The sequence below is a fragment of the Emys orbicularis genome, chromosome 7 (genome assembly GCF_028017835.1).
Source record: "Emys orbicularis isolate rEmyOrb1 chromosome 7, rEmyOrb1.hap1, whole genome shotgun sequence".
Lineage (NCBI taxonomy): Eukaryota > Metazoa > Chordata > Testudines > Emydidae > Emys > Emys orbicularis.
The window spans coordinates 27,969,882-27,988,599 of record NC_088689.1 but is presented as its reverse complement, the minus strand read 5'-3'; the positions used below and the strand labels follow the sequence as shown (position 1 = coordinate 27,988,599).

Below are 18,718 nucleotides of genomic sequence, written 5' to 3'. Positions count from 1 at the left end.
CCACTCAGGTTTGGCCAGGCTGCCTCTCTGTCGGTGCCCCCTTCTGCAATTTAATACAGTGCATCCATTGAATCAGGAGGCTACATCTGCCTCTGCTAGAAACCCATTCTTATAGGATTAATTCAAATTGTAAATAACAATGCAAATAATCACCTACTGGAATAGATTACTAAGGCTTGTGGTAAATTCTCCATTGTGTGTTACATAGGAGGTCAGATTAGATTATCATAATGGCCCCTTCTGGATTTAGTCTGAAATTAGAGGGGCTGTTGAAAACTGATGAGTTTGGATAGGCCGGAGAGAGCTTTGTGATAACCACTTACAAAGAATTTCGCAAAAGAGTTTATTTTCTCTCCCCAAAAGGGTATATAATCAATAAAGATCAAGGATCGGATTCTCTATTGAGAATCTCACTCCAGTTCGTGATTTTCATGGATAGGATATCAAGGCACAGCCGAGCTGTGCAGTGCATCCAGTACAGGGACTCAGAGGTGGCATCTCTGCTGTTTGCAGATGATATTGTCTTTCTTGCTTCTTCAGATTGTGATCTCCGATGTGCACTCAAGTGTTTCGCTGCTGGCTGGGATGAGAATCAGCACCTCCAAATCAGAGGTCATGGTCCTCTCCTGGAAGGAAGTGGACTGCTCTCTCCGGGTGAGGGGGGAGTGGCTGCCTTTAGTGGAAGAGTTCAAGTATCTATGGGTCTTGTTCACGAGTGATGGTAAGCAGGAGCGTGAGATTGACTGTTGGATTGGTGCGGCAGGCATGCGGCGATGTACCAATCCATGGTGGTGAAGCGGGAGCTGAGTTCTCGGACAAAGCTCTCGGTTTACAGGTCGATCTACATCCCCATCCGCACCTATGGTCATGAACTTCGGGTAATGACCGAAAGGATAAGATCACGGGTACAAGCGGCAGAAATGAGGTTTCTCCGCAAGGTGGCTGGGCTTACTCTCCAAGACAGGGTGAGGGGCTCGGCTATTCGGGAGAGCCTCAGCGTAGAGCTGCTACTCCTGCAGATCGAGAGGAGCCAGCTGAAGTTGTTTGGGTACCTGATAAGGATGCCTCCTGGGAGGCTTCCTTTGGAACTCTACCAGGCACATCCCACTGGGAGGAGGCCCCAAGGCTGACCCAGAACATGCTGGAGGGATTATATCTCCTGTCCGGCCTGGGAACCCTGGGGAATCCCCCAGGAGGAGCTGAAACCTGTTAAGGAGGTCTGGTCCTCCCTATTCTCCATGCTGTCGCCACGACCCTCATCAGGAAAAGCAGCATAAAGGAAAAAGAATAAGTTTATTTTCTCCCCCCAAAAGGGTATATAATCAATAAGGATCAGATTCTCTGTTGAGATCTATCCCTTTTGTATCACTCAGGCAGCACAAAGGTGTCAGCAACTGGCTACAAATGGCCAGCAGAAAATTCCCCCTGCATAGAAAAATTCCCTGTCTGGGTCTCTGCCCTTCTGCTCATCGGCTGCAGCTTAGGGGATGTACCAGGAAAGAGAGTGGCATACCAGGCAAGGAAGGGGACATGTCAGAGAGGCTCTGCTGTACCAACTCTTCACGGACATGGGATCCATTAAGGATCTCATATGTTAGTATAGCCCAGCAGCTCCTCTAAGCATCACTGAGACTGACCAGGGTTGGCATATACCAGCCACGAGGAACAGAGAGCCATAACTAGCTGCCTCAGTATCCCCCTCTTCTGTGCTGAGTGGTGCTCAGGCACAGGATAGGACCTGGCGTGATGTGTATGTCAACTACAATGGAGTTAATGTGAATAGCAGAGAGGAGGGTTTATTGGGAAAGTAGAGTGCTTTTTATATTCTCAACATTTTTGTTTTCAAGATGAATTATTGTTTTTGCATCACACACTCAAACAGCATGCACAAAACTGTTTTGTATCAAAATCACAAGAGTAGCAAACATCTGGATCCATGAGGCCAACCCTATTCATTTCCACTAGAGCAGGGGTTCTCAACATTTTTCTTTATGAGGCCCCCTCCCCCCACAAACACATGCTATAAAAACTCCATGGCCCACCTGTGCCACAACATCTGGTCTTCTGCATATAAAAGCCAGGGCTGGCGGTAGGGATAGCAAGCAGGGCAATTGCCCCGGGCCCAAAACCACCGGGGGCACCGAGAAGCTAAGTTTCTCAGGCTTCTGCTTCAGCCCCAGATGGCAGGGCTCAGGGCTTCAGCCCCATGCTGTGGGGCTTCGGCTTTCTGCCCTGGGCCCCAGTGAGTCTAATGCTGGTCCTGAAAACTGCTTGCGGCCCCGGACCCCTGGTTGAGAATCACTGCATTAGAGTTCATAATACCCTAATGCAGTATGAAGCACAACGTTTGTGTTGTTGCAGACATCTTAAAACCCTTACAAGATTCCTTCCCATTTTTCTCCCCATCCACCACCTCTATACTAATAAACAAGTCATTTGCCCATCATTTTTCAAAGGCTGAAATCTTGATGCATGAGTTCTAACTCCCACTCTTAGTTAGCTGCCTGCTGGCAGGTTTTCTGACTCTGTTTCAAGGAATTGTGATTTCCAGGAGCAACAATAAGCTATTAGTGTGTGCTCGCTTGCTTATAATTGTTTTTTTAAATCCTTAATCTTTTATCGACAAGTATATTTCAGTTTAAAAAGTGCTATATGGAGATGTAAGATAGAAGGGAGTTCCAGAAGTAGCATAAAATGAGCCGTGTTAGAAGATAACATTACAAAATGCACCCCCAAGTTTTAATACCAACCCATCTTGTGAAAACAGAGAAGGAAAAAGAATAGCACCAAAGAAAATAAGATGATAAAGAAAAGAAAGATGGATGATAAAGCAGACAAAGAAGAAACCAAAGAAACATTATCAGAATTTACCAGCCTGCATCGATAATCATTATGATATTTAGTGAATCAGTGCAGTGGTGCAATTATTAAGCCCTATAACTATTCTATGATACATGTAATATAGAATAAATGTTGACATTATCTAAAATATAGTGCCTGATTCACCGTTGTGTTATTCCAGATTAACATCAGAGTTGCTATAGTTTAATCAGTATTCATTCTCAATAATGGACATGATGCCAACAAGTGCTGGCACCAAGAGGTTAATGTGTCACCTTTTTCCTCTCTTCAGTTCTGATCTTAATGGCCTTACTGCAGTGTAAAGATGGAATAAAACAGCGGTGAGTGAGGCCTATAATCTCTTTCATATCTTTTGCCAACATGACCTCTATTTCTAAAGAGATGGAAAAGAGGAACAGCTATCAGTAACTGAGTGTCAGTTGCAGCTGTTAGCTACTAGCTTTTCCACTTCAGTTTCCTTTAATAACAGCAGATATCATATTGCGGAAAATAAGATTAGAGTTAATAGAGAGATTTCATCATGCAGCCATATGTGTCCAGGTTTAGGAAATATTTATTACCATTATGCATATAACCAGTAACTGTGGTAGTAGCAAGTGAAAGAAATAATCAGAGAAAATAATGTGATGATAACCTCGAACATCTACCAGCTGCTATAGGAAGCAGATAGATGGGATCTTGGTTTAACATCTCTTTTCACAGTAAACCTTTCAACAGCTAGGTATGTGTATAAATATTTAAATCCATAACATTCTTGTTCAATAAGAATCATATTGGTAACTGCAAGATTATACCCATAATTTCAATTTGTATCTTTAAATCAGATGTTTTTACCAAGCTAATAGTAACTATCCATTATGCTGTCTCTTTCTAGCTGTAATATATCCATGATAATTTTATATTATCTGCCATTAGTACTTGCAAATTGTTATTAATGGACGTATTCTGGAAGTTTGGAATAGTTTAATGGGTTAGTTTGTTTTTTTCCCCTCCATGCTTAAAACTCATCTTGTTTGATTTTGATATCATATAAATATTCTCTAACAATATTACTTCACCCACCCTCCAATATCCTGGGACCAACATGGCTACAACAACACTGCATACAACAATGGAAGATATTGATTCTTTCTAATGAGTCATGAGAAGTCACTTTGAGGTCAGTCTTAGTCTGCTGTTCCAGATGAGGAGCTATGTGAATGAGCTGCCAAATTAGTTTTTTAGAAAATGTGTGCACTGCATTGTAATCATAAGTATGTCTGATAATTAAAAGAGAACAGACATAATTATACCATGTGTAGAATTTTCATTAGCTTGTTTAAAAATAGTTACCTTGATCATTAGAGTTTCATTAGTACACAGAAGAATCACAGAAAGACATTCCAAAGGAAAAATTAGCCAGTATCCACAATCAAGCTGACTGATTTTGCAATATTCCATAGTGCTTGAGGGTGATGGTAGGGGAAATAACAGATTAACCTTTTGATACCAACAATTGCTGCCATCATGTCTGCTGCTGAATAAACATATCAAGGACAAGACATTGTGACTCTTGATGTCCAAGGCAGTGATGGATTTAATTGGTTAATTGGAAACTGACATTTTCACTGATGGAATCCAGAGGTTATGCACTATTGTAGTCTGATGTGTGAAAGGTGATATATGTGTGAAGCTTTCTGAGGTAAAATCACTCCCAAATTCTGCTTCAGAAATCCTCTGATCCTAGTGCGTTCAAGTCAGTGAGGATACTCCATGTAGAGTGCTGAAAAATAAGGCCATTTGCAACTTACATACCCATTTTGGGTCTCATTTAACTTGATATTTCTGTTTGTATATCTTTGGGTATGTCTACACTGCGAAGTTGTCGACAAAACTTTTGTCTTTCATGGGTACTTTAAAAAGCCCCCCCGCGAAAGACAAAAGTTTTGCCGAAGCAAGTGGCAGTGTGAACGCAGCTTTGTCGGCAGGAGCGCTCTCCTGCTGACAAAGTTAATGCCACTCATGGGGCTGGAAGTATTTTGTTGGCAAACGAGCTGACAAAGTAGCAACCAAGAGCGCTGACTTTTAGCGACAAGGCTGAATCGACACAGTCTTGTCACTAAAAGCTGTGTGGTGTAGACAAGCCCTCATCAGTGTCTTTCTGTACTTTCCTTTGAGATCAGTGTTTTAAAGTAAAAAAAATAGACTTCTTTTGAAACTTTTGTTATATTTGTAAGAGGTTTTTTGTTTTTAAAAAAGTTTCAACTAAATCCAACACCTTAGAACTCTAAAGAGAGATATTATTGCAGCCAATTGCTATTATACATCATTTACTGTTTATTCACATCCAGTCTGATGCAAGGCCTAATAAAGTCAATTGAAAGACTCCCATTGATTTCAATGGGCTCTGGGGATCAGACACTATTCCTTGTGATATTTAATACTTGAATGCATTAGCACTCATTGTAAATTATCAGTGGTAGACAGGGAAAACACAAAAAACTACCCTGAACCATAAGAATGTTTGACAACAAAGATGTAGTTCCATTCTGAAAGTAGCCTGAGAATCACAACTGTGATCCAAGTAAGTTAAAAATTATATCTGGAACTTATTTTATACCTTTAAAATGTGGTAGTGTGAATTGAGTGTACAAAATATTTAGTCAAACAAGAGTGGCAAACAACTCATTTAGACTGAATTTCTGTCTAGTGGAGGAACTCATTTCTGAAGGGAGGGATTGATATAAATAATATTGGGTTTCAGTATATATGTAGTATTTTAACAGTTAAGCCTTTGTTTTTCATTACATCATAAATATAATTCAATTAAATTGTTTAATCACTTTCTCTGATATGAACTAAATGATTATGCCTTTTCAGAATATAAGGAACAGAATACTCGTAATAAACTATGTGACAGATTGGTTTCAGTCTGTCAACAATTCACATTTGATACAGAGTAGAGCTAATGTCAAGAGGAAAATCTAAGAATTCTATAAGCCACGTCTATTTAAAGTCAAAGACAGTGCAGACAATGAGCTGTCTATAAATTGACATCTTCAGACAAGGAGGTTAATCATACTCAAAAAATATCTTCTAACAACAGACAGTCAGCCAAAGAGTGGGGTGAGGGAGTTGCAAATGTGGCCAGAAAGTCCATAGTTGTATGGCTCTACCTTCAACAGCATATTTAAGGTAAAAAGTGACACAGGAAAACTGATCCTGAAACTGTTTAGGCACAGAACTGAATACAACCCTCCGTGAATTTGGAGACAGGAAACACCACTTTGGCTCTATGTCTACACTACAAAGTTTGGTCAATATATGTTATGTTGGCTTACAGCTGCCAGCTTCTATATGTCATTCAGGCATGTGCACAGTTGGTTGCTTGCATTGGTGCTGCATGTCCTCATCACAAGTAGTTGCATCGATAGAAAATGTAATACACCATGGGTAGATGTTCCCTCTGGTACAAAGCCTTGTGGGACATTTTAGCAGTGCTTTGTGGGATACCAGCAATTCCCTCAGGGATTTTTGGGGAATTAGGGGTCAAGTTCCCACAATCCCACATTCTCCATCCGATAATGCTTATTCCATGCTATAATTTCATGCCGTTTTTAACATTTCCACTGCTTTTCAGTCTCTGACATCTCTCTGGCAGAAGCATGGCTCCTGCACAGCTCAGCTCAATTCTTATGACTATTGCTAAGACACGACACACAATTCTCCCATATCTGTGAAATTTCAGTGACCACTACAACCAGCAGTGCAATGAGGATGATGAATGGATGAAAGAATAAAAATGCCAGGTTGCTGCTGGCATTCATACAGCCATTCCACTTGTTAAATTAGCATTTCAGGGCTCAAGAAATGAGCACTGAGTAGTGGGATCGCACTGTAATGCAGATAGAAGATGATGAGCAGTTGCTGTAGAACTTTTGGATGCGAAAGGCCACATTCCTGGATCTGGGTGCTGAGCTCTCTGGCACAAAGATGCCAGAGTAAGGGCAGCACTGACACTGCTAAAGGGAGTGGCAGTGATGCTTTGGATTGCTGTTGGTCAGTTGGGAATCAGTTCGGAGTTGGAAAATCCACAGTGGGGGCCATTGTCGTCTGAGCGTGCAGAGTCATTAAGCATATCCTTCTGCACAGGACTGTGACTCTCAGCAATGTGCAGGGAATAGTAGATGGATTTGAAGCAATGGGGTTCCCGACCTGTGGTAGGGCAATAGACGGGATGCATATCCCTATTCTGGCACCAATTCCACCTTGCAAGTGAGCACATAAACTGAAAGGGGAACTTTTCCAGGGTTCTGCAACCACTGGGGATGCTTCACTGATCATAACAGTGTGGGCTGGGCAGGGAAGGTGTATGATGCTTGCATCTTTAAGAACACAGGACTTTTCCAAAAGCTGCAAGCAGGGATATTCTTCCTTGACTGGCACATTCACTTTGGCAATGTTGACATGCCAGTAGTAAATCTGGAGGACCCAGCCGATCTCTTGCTCCTGTGGCTCAAGAAGCTGTACGCTGGCTACCTTGACAGAACCAAGAAAAGATTCAACTCCTGGCTGAGCAGGTTCAGGGTGTCTGCTGCTGAATGTGCATTTGGTAGACTCAAAACGTGATGGTGATATTTAATAACTACACTGGAGCTCAGGAAGGCACACATTCCTATCGTTATTGCTACGTGTTGTCTATTAGGTAATGTTTGTGAAACAAAATGGAAAAGGCTACTGGATGAGTTGAGGGCTGAGGTGGGCCTGCTGTTTGCTGAATTTTAACAGCCAGACACAAAGGCTATTAGAAGAGCCAGCTGCGGAGCTATAAAGTTGATGGAGTCCTTAAAAAAATCATGTGAACAGTCAGCGATAGTCGTGTTATACAATGCTTTTGGGAACTTGTGTGCCTGCTATGGATTCGTAATGTGGCAAATCTGCTTGGTGCAAACTGGTAAATATACTCTGCATTTCAAAAAAATAAAACTTTATTGTGTGCAAATAATGGGAAACAAAGCTAAAGTGCAAATAAACAAGTTAAAAACATTTTAGCAGCACTGTAAGAGTGCGATGCATCCTTATAAAAACTGAGTAAAACATGCATGTTTACATATTCAAAAACGTATTACAATGTTTCATTCATGGTAAACACAAGTAGGGGACTGTGCTTTCTGGCTTATCCTGTAGTTATCACAAATCAGAATAAGTGTAGTCATGGTTCTATTTGTTTTCCCCTGCCATGGAGTGGTAGGGGTAAGGGTTCATGTTCTGCTGCCACCTGGTATGCTGTGGGGTATAGGGATCAGTGATCATAGTTTTCCATGGAATGGCAAGGCAGCTGTGTATTCGGTCTTTGGGCATTTAGCTCAATAATGTTCTGCAACATCTGCGTTTGTTGCCTGAGCAAACCCATAATGTCCTGGTGCACTTCCTGCCTTACTTCTCAGTCCTTTGCCTCTCCTCCAACAACCAGTCTTTCCATTCCTGGTCCTTCACCCTGATTTTAGCCATTTGGCCCCTCCAATCTGCATGTTCACAGTCAGCAGCTGTGGAGCACTGGAGGATAGCACAAAATATGTCCTCCCTGGTCTGCTTCCTTCTTCTCCGATCTGGGTCAGGCATTCAGTGGACATGGAGGGGGCACCTCTGAAGGCCCCCATGCTAGAGGCTGCTGATTAAAACATACAGATATAGCATTATATTTAGAGTCAAAAGGGAAAGGGAAGTCTCACAACTCCTTTACATTATTCCCATAAAAACCTTTAATAAAAAATGCTATTGTCACTTTAGCTTTGAAGCACCTTGTTACAGCATCATTCTTCAGCTTAAGCCATGGTTAGTACAGAGTATATGGGGGCATGGAAACCGTTGCATGGGAGGTTTAGATGCTGGCTGCTCCTTGGTATGAGTATAGGGAAAGTGGAGTAAATATTGCTAATATTTTCACATGCAGTGGTGATTTTGACTAACATCTCACTCCTGAGGATGACAAAGGTCCAGAGAACACTGCTGCTACTGGCATCCCGAAGCCCCTTGGTCCATATGTTGCTAGCCTGCTTATTGTAATGGTGCCAGCAGAACTCATCACAGAGTGGCATGGGACTGTCTCCTATCACCTGGGAAAACACAGATTGCCGTCCCTAGAAATGTTTGGGAGAGGGTTGCAGAGCATTTTCCATGAAAGTTTTGAGATTGTTCAAGAAGATAATAGAAACATCCTCTTCAGATAAGCCAAGTACTCCCCATGGGGAGAATTTTGGGCCCCCTGTCTAGCCCAACAAGCCAAAGAATGGAAAAGCGAACACCAGCTGTACCTCTTCATTCTACCTCTATCCAGAGGAGGGCAGTGATCTGTTGTGGATTGTGTAAGTCGGACTGCTACACTATATTTTTTTTAATTAATTTTCTAACACGTCGTAGTTGATTGAAGTGTCAACTAAGTATGTATTCTAAAGCATTAACTTTAATTGTATTTCCAGTGCTGGTTTTAAAAGTAAAGCGAAGAAGCAAAAGTTGATGAATTTGTTCTCTAACTGGGCAGATGGGATAGGTGCTATTTTTAAACAGGGAAGAAGGGCAGAGGGAGGCAGGAAGGAGAGGTTTTAGGCATCGAAAAGGGAAACAAACTGCTTGTAAGGAATAATGCATCTGTGCATGTACCTGGGCTCCCTTCCCCTTCATCTCCAGACTATCTGTGCTTGCCTGGTGTGACTGGCTCAACTACAATGGAGTTTTGAAGAGCTCCTGGCTCGCTGCAGGCTTTGAATCACCCTCCACTTCCCCCATCCCCTCTTCATCCTCTTCCCTGTGCACTGCAGGAGTTATCATGCCTGGATCTAATGCAGCATCCAAAGTCACATTCTGGGTGCTGGTGGGGTTCCCACCAAGTCTGACATACGGTTTGCAGTAGAAGTGGCAGGCCTTCTGGGTAGCCCCAAATTTGTTGTTGTTCTCCCTCACTTTCTGATAGGCCTGCCAAAGTTCCTTGGCTTTCACCCAGCATTGATTCTCATCCCTGTCATGCTCAAAGTTTAGCATCCCCGATGCAATCTATGTGTAGATATCTATATTCCTTCAGCTGCTCCTTAGTTAGGCTTGCACAGCCTCTTTTTCCCATAGGCCAAGGAGATCCTGGACTTCTGCTCTATTCCAGGCAGGAGCATGTCGAAGTATAGCGCTCTGTCAGTGCAGAGATGGCATGGTCAGATGCTCGCAAAGGTGGGCTAGAAGGTTTGCTCACCAAGGTGGCCAACCAGGAAAAGGCATTTCAAAAACATGTTGAGGTTTTTAAAGAGGACGGGGTGGGGCAGGCTTCCAGGATCGATGACCCCTGGGCAGTAGAGTTCAAAATTGTGACCGGAGTGACCACTGTCATGGGAGATGGTGCATTGTGGGATAACTGCTAGAGGACAGTTAGGGTTGACACAGGTGATGCAGTGTCTACATTAGCACTATGCTGATAAAAATAGTCAACTTTGGCTGTGCATCATTTGGCAGGTGTCCGGGGGGGGGCTGTAATTGTGCTTAAGTTGATGGGAGACATATTTAGGTTTGGATAATACAAACCTAGGTTGAAACAAGTCGACTTAGGTCAACCCATCTTTGTAGTGTAGACCAGGCCGGGGGAAGGAGATGTTTGGTGTGATAATAAGACAGTCATATCAAAGGAGCCAGAAATGCATAAGAGGACTGTGAAAGAGACCTAATACTATAAGCTACATGGGACTGATAGGCTTGGTGGCGAAATGGATCACAAGGGAGAAAAGGAAAAAAATGCTCCCTAGAAAAATAAGTTACTTTACTGTAACTAAGCATAAATATGTACCTGCCTAGCTTAACTCTTCCCAAGTATGAGACTAGATCCGTTATACAGTCTATTTCTTTTGTCTTAATCTCATTTTTAATTTATTCTTAAAGAGCTTTCTTTTTAAATAGACCATTTGAATCTTTGTCAGTTGTCTGCAATTTCATGAAGCCCATCCCTGAGCGGTGAAAAAAACTACGCAACAGAAGCGAAGGAAGGGTGGCTGGAGTGGAGCACTCTAGGGCCCTGATCCCTGGTGGAAGCTTTTAGGAGCTATGGCATAAAATAACAAATACTGCTATGAATAAAAGGGCATACCTGACCCATTAGGTGTGCCACCCAAAGGGCTGCAGTCACATGGGTGCACAGGGAGTGCCTAGTGACTATAGATGGGAATGGAGTTTAAAGGATGTCAACAAAATTCAGATCTAGATTTTGATAACTCCAGAGTTCAGAGATGTTTGGATGTGGGATTCTGATTTGGCCTATTATAAAGATAAAGGGTCAGTTCTAAAATTCTGATTCAGATCCAGTTCAGAATTCAAACATCTTCTACAGTCCACAAGTATTTGAACTGATAACTTTGTACAGGCCCATGTCTAAAGAGCACCGAATTAAAATGGGCCTGATTTTGCCAAGTGTTCCTTTCACCCCCTCCCCATTAGTTTAATTGGCACTGTACTGAATACCACACATATTTGAGCCCCAAGATACCAAGTGAACAGCTACAGTCAGATAAAACATCAAGTAAAGGTATATCACTGTCATCTACTTTTTTTTTTTTTTTTTTGGTTCTAGGTGTGTATTGTACAAAAGAGAGATACAGAGAAGATGTATGCCATGAAGTACATGAACAAACAACAATGCATCGAAAGAGATGAGGTTCGAAACGTGTTTAGAGAATTAGAGATCCTGCAGGAAATTGAGCATGTATTCTTGGTGAATCTCTGGTGAATATCTTCTTTTCTGATGTACACTTCTGGTGACTGCATGCATTCACAAACACCTTACAGTAACACTCATAGTCATTCAGTTTGCTCTTGACAAGGGGCAATGAAAGAAATCTATTGAGTTGTTTCCATGTCATCAATGGATTTCTTGCTTATGTGAAAACTCAGGGAACCTGTCTTGACACTAAGATGTCTACATTTTAAGGCACATTTTGAAATGCATTTGATAAATTATCTTACATGATTTCTTTGGAATATTTTGTTGTTTTAATTGGTAAACAAGTTCTCTTTCAAATCTGAAAATCAAATAACTGTTCCGCTAATATTTTTCAAGTTAAATTTAAAATAATTTTGCAATTCAACATGTTAAAGTGAAGTTTGGCAAAGGAACCTTGATACAGTCAAACAACTTAGTCACGGTAATTTATGTATGGAGATACTGATCACTGTGATTCTGTCCATGTTCTTTACTGTTTCATCATGAATTGTGTGCTATAATTCGTGCATCAGGCACAAACTTGAATTTAAAGAATTAAAAGAAACTGGTAGCTCTCCATGATGTAGATTATGTTTACCATCTTAATAATAAATAACAATAAATAATAATAATACCAGCAACATTTGTACATGGTACATGGTACAAATGTGCTAAAAGTGTATGGGGCTTTACACATGGTTCCTGTCTCTCAGGAATCTTTCATTCTAAAGGACTTGATCTTGCAAACACTTGCTACTGGACTGGGTAAATGGACTGCTCTGGGTCATAAGCATTAGAAGTAAGATTTTGCTAGGTAGGCCCTATTAGAGGGGCCCCAGGTCATCAAGGCACTTTAAATATGCACTTTAAGTTAGGCACATGTGTTAAGTACCTTGCTAAATGGAAGCCAGGATGACAAAGAGAGGCCTAAGAGGAGGGTGGCCAGACTACATAAAATATGGTCGTAGGGATGCTCCAGTGGCACCGTACATCTCACGCTATACAGTGAGCATCCAAAGATATATTTCAAAAGCTTTTTATGGGTCAAAACAATTTTTAGACTTTAGTTGTGATATAAGGAAATAATTGCAATAATTTCATTGGTATTTGTTGCAGTGAACCAGTCATTGCATAGTCTTTACCAGTGGACACATGATCAAGTTTGAACTGCAATTAATACTGAGCAATTTCAAATGTAATCACTTTAGCTAGTGTTCTCCTTTTGAGACGATTTGAAGAGACTACTTAAATATATCAGCCATATGGCAATTATTGAAAGCCTCATTGTAAACAAAATGCTTTATAATAAATTAAACTGGTCAATTAAAAGTGCATTCCTTTATAATTCAGATTTATTTTCGTTATTAACTTGTGCACAACCCAAATCTATTGGCTGATGATAGAAAATGATCCAATAAGCCCCAAAGGATCATAAGTTGATTTTTGATGAGCATGCAATAGTTCAGACCTTTATCTGAAGTTTATCAAAATTTTTGATGTTCCTTTCACCACCATCTTCATGACCCTCTAATGGGTCCTGCTCCAAGTTATCCCTGCTGCAATTGCCCACCACAAATGTTCTTTTGCAGGGATCAGCAAATCTCAGTAAGTCTATCATCTTCCTTGATGGGCCCTGGAAGCTGAATTCAAATTGTGCATGCTCAGAGATGCTGTGCCCAGAGAGCATTTTATGCATGAGTGCTCATAAGATTCATTGGCAGCCAGGTCCAACAAACAGGTTTTCAGAACTACTGAGTTCCATGATGGAATCTTCAAAGAAAGCATTAGGAAAGAGGTAATATTGGAAGATACAGGAATGAATCCATGACCCATATTTATAGACAGTGGGGAAGGTCAAATCTCTATAGCTTGGTGGAAGGAAGCTGGGGACAAGTAAGAAGGTTACAAGAAGGGAGAGTGATGTGGCCATACTGGGAAAGAGGATGAAAGTGAGAAAGAGAGGGAGAGAGATGGGCCATCCTTATCCAACCTGAAAATTGGCATTGGGCTGCTTAAAATTTTGAGTTGCTTTTATATTTTTCAAATGGCTTCATGCATCCTTTGTTACAGTTTATAGTATATTATTTCAAATGATAAAGTAGCTTTTTGTAAAACCCCAATTCCTCATTTGGAATCTGGCGAATATAATGGAGTCAGGTAGCCAATATTTCCAATCCAGCAGTTTTTCAAATTACCTAAAGACTCATGCAATTACATCTTTTCTACTGTTACGAAAAGTGTGTTGTAATGACAAAATAAAGACTGTGTAAATAACTGGTAAATAAAGTGATTTTTTAAAATAAAAAATGCAGTGAAGTGTATTGATAGTGCCATAGTTTTCTCTAATAGATTCCAAATTTCCTGTTGGATTCCAAAGTTTATATCACAAATGAAATGTGTTTTTAGTCTAAAATTAATCCCTGTTGCATATTGTTTGACCTCGCAAAGACACATCATGGCACTTTTTCTCAGGAAGAATCCACAAATCTGATAGCAGGACAGGCTGAATCTGCATTGATAGAGTTGGCAGGGATGTTTGCTTCAAGGAGTCAGTCTCTATTAGCCAGTGCTAATCCTCCAGCCATGTTAATGTGCAGTGAAATTTCCCGAAGACTGAAAAAACCCCAATAGCACTAAAATAAAATGATGAAATGAAGTCAATGCATGATGCTTTAGGATTAGATTCAATAAGTCACTTCAGTATAGTCAAGACAATCGCCTGAGTTTGTCAAACCATTTTAACAATTGCTCTACTGAGGTCGTGAAGAAAGTGTTTTCCCTTAGCACTATCAGATAATAGAATTGTACATTCATTTCTAGCACACATTCAGTATAAGAACAGAAATTTATGATGCACAATCCCACATGTAATTCACTAAGTAGTACTGTTGCCACAAACGACTACTGGAAATTCTTTTGAGGTATGTCCAGAGTGTGGTGGGGTTTCTCACAAAAGCCAATTGTTTCAGATTTTACAAAGCCCTTTCTATTTTGTAACTGACATAAGGCTCCTGCTCTGACATTCTAGGAGTTAAATTAGCCCTTGTGTTCTCTTACTTCATTTTCCAAAAAGAGAAAAATTGGATTATGAAAAATACAGAAAATCTGCATTTAGAATGAATCTGAAGTTAAAATGAAATAGGTCTTTAGTAGAGTCCCAAACTTTACCTGTTAATGAGGTGAGTGATTCATAAAAGATAATAGGGAACTATGTAGCTCTGGGTGAATGGTTAGCAGGGACTGACAATGTTTCTCACAGTGAAAATCATTAGTGCAAAGTGTTGAAACTTGAGGCCAAATTTTCATAGCTTAGCTTCCCCGTAGCTGCAATTCAGGCCATTTTCCTGATAGTGCCACAAATCAGGTAACTGGGTCTCTAATGGTCTGATTTTTCAGAGCTAAGCACTCAACTCCACTGGAAAACAGTGGGAACTGTGGACCTCAGCCTTAGGCTAAAACTGAACTAAATTGCACTCTCAAAGAAGTGAGAGTGCCAAATTTCACCTGTAATTATTTCTGCTGAAAAAACTGTGGTTGCAAAAACTGTAGGCCTGGTTAAGGTCAGGCTGAATCTGAAGCCCTAGAAATCTCAGATAACTATTTTCAACTAAATAATTTAGGGCCTAATCCTGTGAGTTGCTTAGCCCCTCCCATAAAGTGCTAAATGCACTCAAAGGACCCTTTATTCCCACTGAACGCCACACGGGATGAGACCTTTAATTTTTTTTGGCTGATACTATATATAATGAGGGTTTTTTTAAACAATACATAAGCAATACACTTTTGTAATGTATGATCCCGTTGACACACAGGCTGCCATGATGCATGCTGTGTGCAATTCCACTGACCTGAAAGGATTTGCACATGGCGTTAGAGAAGAATTTGGCTCACTGAGTAAATGGTGCAGATCCTGTACTGGCTTTCTGGGTGTTCATTGGAGCAGGGACTGGAACCCAGGTGTCACCTCAACCCAGGTGAGTCACCTAACCTAACCACCAGGTTCTCACTCTCCCTTCCTAAGGCTCAGTTGGGAGGTGAGAAATCCAAGTTCAAATTCCTGCTCCAATGACTATTTAAGTATTTTATACAAAGAGGAACAGCTTCAACAGGCGAGACTGAGCCCCACCTAGAATATCCCATATCTTAGTGGTTAAGGCGCTCATCTAAAATGTGGGAAACCAAAGTTCAGCTCCCTGCTCTGAATCAGACAGAATGGGGACTTGACCCTGGGTCTCCCCCATCCCAGCTCAGTGCTCTAGCCACAGGGCCATTGGGTAAACAAGAGGGCCCTCCTTTGGTTTTATGAATCTATCCCCAAACCTTTTTGGGGAGCCAAAAGTATTTAGCAAATTGGTGTCCAATCTGTGAACAGTTTTAGTTAGCCTGAAACTGCATTTTTCAGCAGCTAAACTATTTGTCCAAAAATTCTCGCCCAGCTCAACTAAGAATTATAGGTATGCCCCCCACAATGGGGCCTTTGAGAGGGTGCAGCATAGCACCCCACACATTGACCTCATGCTACTGCTGAAGCAAGGACAGTCTCCCCTGGCCCATCATAGGTCCTTCACACTAGATGTCAGAGAAGTGGATAGAGGCTCAGTCAGGGGGCTAGAATCAGCACCAACATTTTAATTGTAATGGAGATTGGCTAACAGTAGCTCTGGGTAGCATATTCTTTGTTGGTGACTCATTAGAGCTGATAGCAGGGAGGTTTATCAGATAATTACATTTGGTTTGCTGCTCATTATTCCAGCACAATATTGATTATATCAGGAAGAATAAGTGTGTTAAGAATATAGGAGTTAAACGACAGTGCCCTGGATATAACAATGGACTGTGCAAGTAGGGTAAAATTAATGAGCATTGCTGCCCCTCCACAGAAATTTTGCATGGGATAGCCTGTGTAAGTTACAAAATGAGGAAGGCAGCAAGCAAATTAATTCATCCAGACAGAACATAGCAGTAACGAGTTAAAAAATACGAGACAGTATATTGAATCATGCATGCACAATTAAAATGATGTAAATATTGAAGCCAGGATATTCCTGTAACTTTACTTGGGCAAATAGGGAGCATATGGTTGTTATCATTTAACATGTAGAGTATAATTAGGATTAAAAAAAAAAGCTCCTTCATTTTGTAGCACCTGTGAAATTTGCAAGGTGCCATGCTGTTTACTCACCTGTGTTTGTTTTCTGTAGGTACTCTTTTCAGGATGAAGAAGACATGTTTATGGTAGTGGATTTACTCCTAGGTGGTGATCTACGGTATCATCTACAGCAAAATGTTCAATTCACAGAGGAAACAGTGAAGCTTTATATTTGTGAGATGGCACTAGCTCTAGACTATTTACGAAGTCAGCATATTATTCACAGGTAACAGCAAAATCTGTTAGTCTCAGCTGTTGAAAACTGGTGCAGCTAAATAAACCAACAAGGAAAAATGAGATGGTCAGGCTCATTAGAGAATAAGGGGCCAGATCGTCAGCTGGTGCAAACTGGCGTAGGTCCATTGCAGTCTATGTTTGAGTTGAAGGTGCAGTTGTCCCCATTGTGTTGTACGCTAATGAGTATCCCAACGTCATTAACAGTTGGTATTCAGTAAACAGCTCCTATTTAAACTGCACTTGGCCATATGACCCCTTGGTTAAACTTCTGCCCCCATTAATACTGGAGCTGGACTTTTGCCATCTGTGGACTTACTCTAAATTTACCCCAGCGTAAATTTGGCCCAGTATTTGATTCAAAGTTATAAAGTTCTTCACAATAAACACCAAATCTTGCAGTATTAATTTCAATGGGAGTTTTGCAAGGGCAAGATCTGGGAGTTTTGTTCCTTTTTTTTTTTTTATGATTGCACAGGAAAAACATTTATCTATTACACATATAAGAGATGGCACATGCATGAATAATTTCTCTCAGACTAGGGTACTTTGTTTTATATTTTCTACCCTAATTATTGGGTCACAAGAAATAGTTTTGCTTTTCTTTCTTTTGAGTTGCTTTTTCCATTTGCATAACTTCTTACATACATCCTCATTTCTTTTCCCAGAGATGTAAAACCAGACAACATTCTCCTAGATGAGCAAGGTAAGAAAAAAACAAAACCTGTCTGTCTATGCAGCTCCTTCTAGCCTAGGTCCTGATTCTCCACTACCATGCATCTTGTATGCATTTTTACCCCTGGGCAAGGTGGGAGCAATACACTACTGCTCTGGTTTGGAAATATTTTATATTAATTTTGCACACAGGTTATGCAAGGCAAGGGAGAATGAAGTCTCAAGTACATTCGTCATAAACCAAAGCTTATTTTTACTAGCTCTTATATTTTTAGGACAAATAATATTTCTGGCTGAGATTTTAAAAAGTGTTATTTTGTCTTCAAAGATATTAATATGATAGCTTCCAATCAAATTAACTATTAGAAAATAACTTTGTGTCCTACCAATCTGCTAGTTGATAAACAATGTTGGGGACCTGTTTCCACAAATACCTTAGGCCAAGATATCATAATCATTAGTCATTTTCAATACTTGGAGTCAAGAAAAGAGGTATTTATATATTTACTTTGAGCTTTAAAAATACAATTGTAGTCACCTACCTTGTGCTTTGGGCACTTGGGCTATACATTAAAAATCACAACATGAACATAAACAAAGGACTGCCCATAAACATCTTCTCCTCAGCTTATACTCTCTTCAGCAACCTTACAGAAGGGGAAGGGGGGTGGGGAATGGGCTTTACAACTTGCCTGGAAGATTAACAAATCTGGGCTCTGATGGAACAAAGTGGAAAACTAGATCAGGACTCTTCACTGAGGACGTACTACTAGCAGCTCTCTGTTTTAAATGGAAGGCGTTCCATCTTGTGCACCTCTGCTGATCTCAGCTGTTGCAGTATATCATTGGGAAAGACAGGCAATCTCTCAGGCAACCAAGTTCTAATCCTTTCCAGTTTTTATAGGTTCAAACCAACAGCTTGAATTCAACCTGAAAGCTTACTGGAAGCTGGTGCAGATCGCAGAGCACTGAAAAACTATTGCGCATAAGATAGAAGAATGAGAGGAGAGGAGAAAACAGGAGGAGAAAGGGGGCTATTCTGCCCTTGATTCAGATACGAAACATCCAAAGATGTCAATTGGGGAGCC

General features: G+C 40.8%; 1 protein-coding gene across 1 annotated transcript in view; it reads left to right on the top strand.

Moving 5' to 3' along the window:
• Positions 1-18,718, top strand: part of STK32C (serine/threonine kinase 32C) — a 248,012-nt gene that overhangs the window by 216,397 nt on the left and 12,897 nt on the right. The window contains exons 3-5 of the mRNA XM_065408055.1: positions 11,444-11,595; positions 16,774-16,947; positions 17,624-17,661. Of these exons, the coding sequence (XP_065264127.1) occupies positions 11,444-11,595; positions 16,774-16,947; positions 17,624-17,661 (364 nt within the window). The remainder of the gene's footprint in view (positions 1-11,443; positions 11,596-16,773; positions 16,948-17,623; positions 17,662-18,718) is intronic.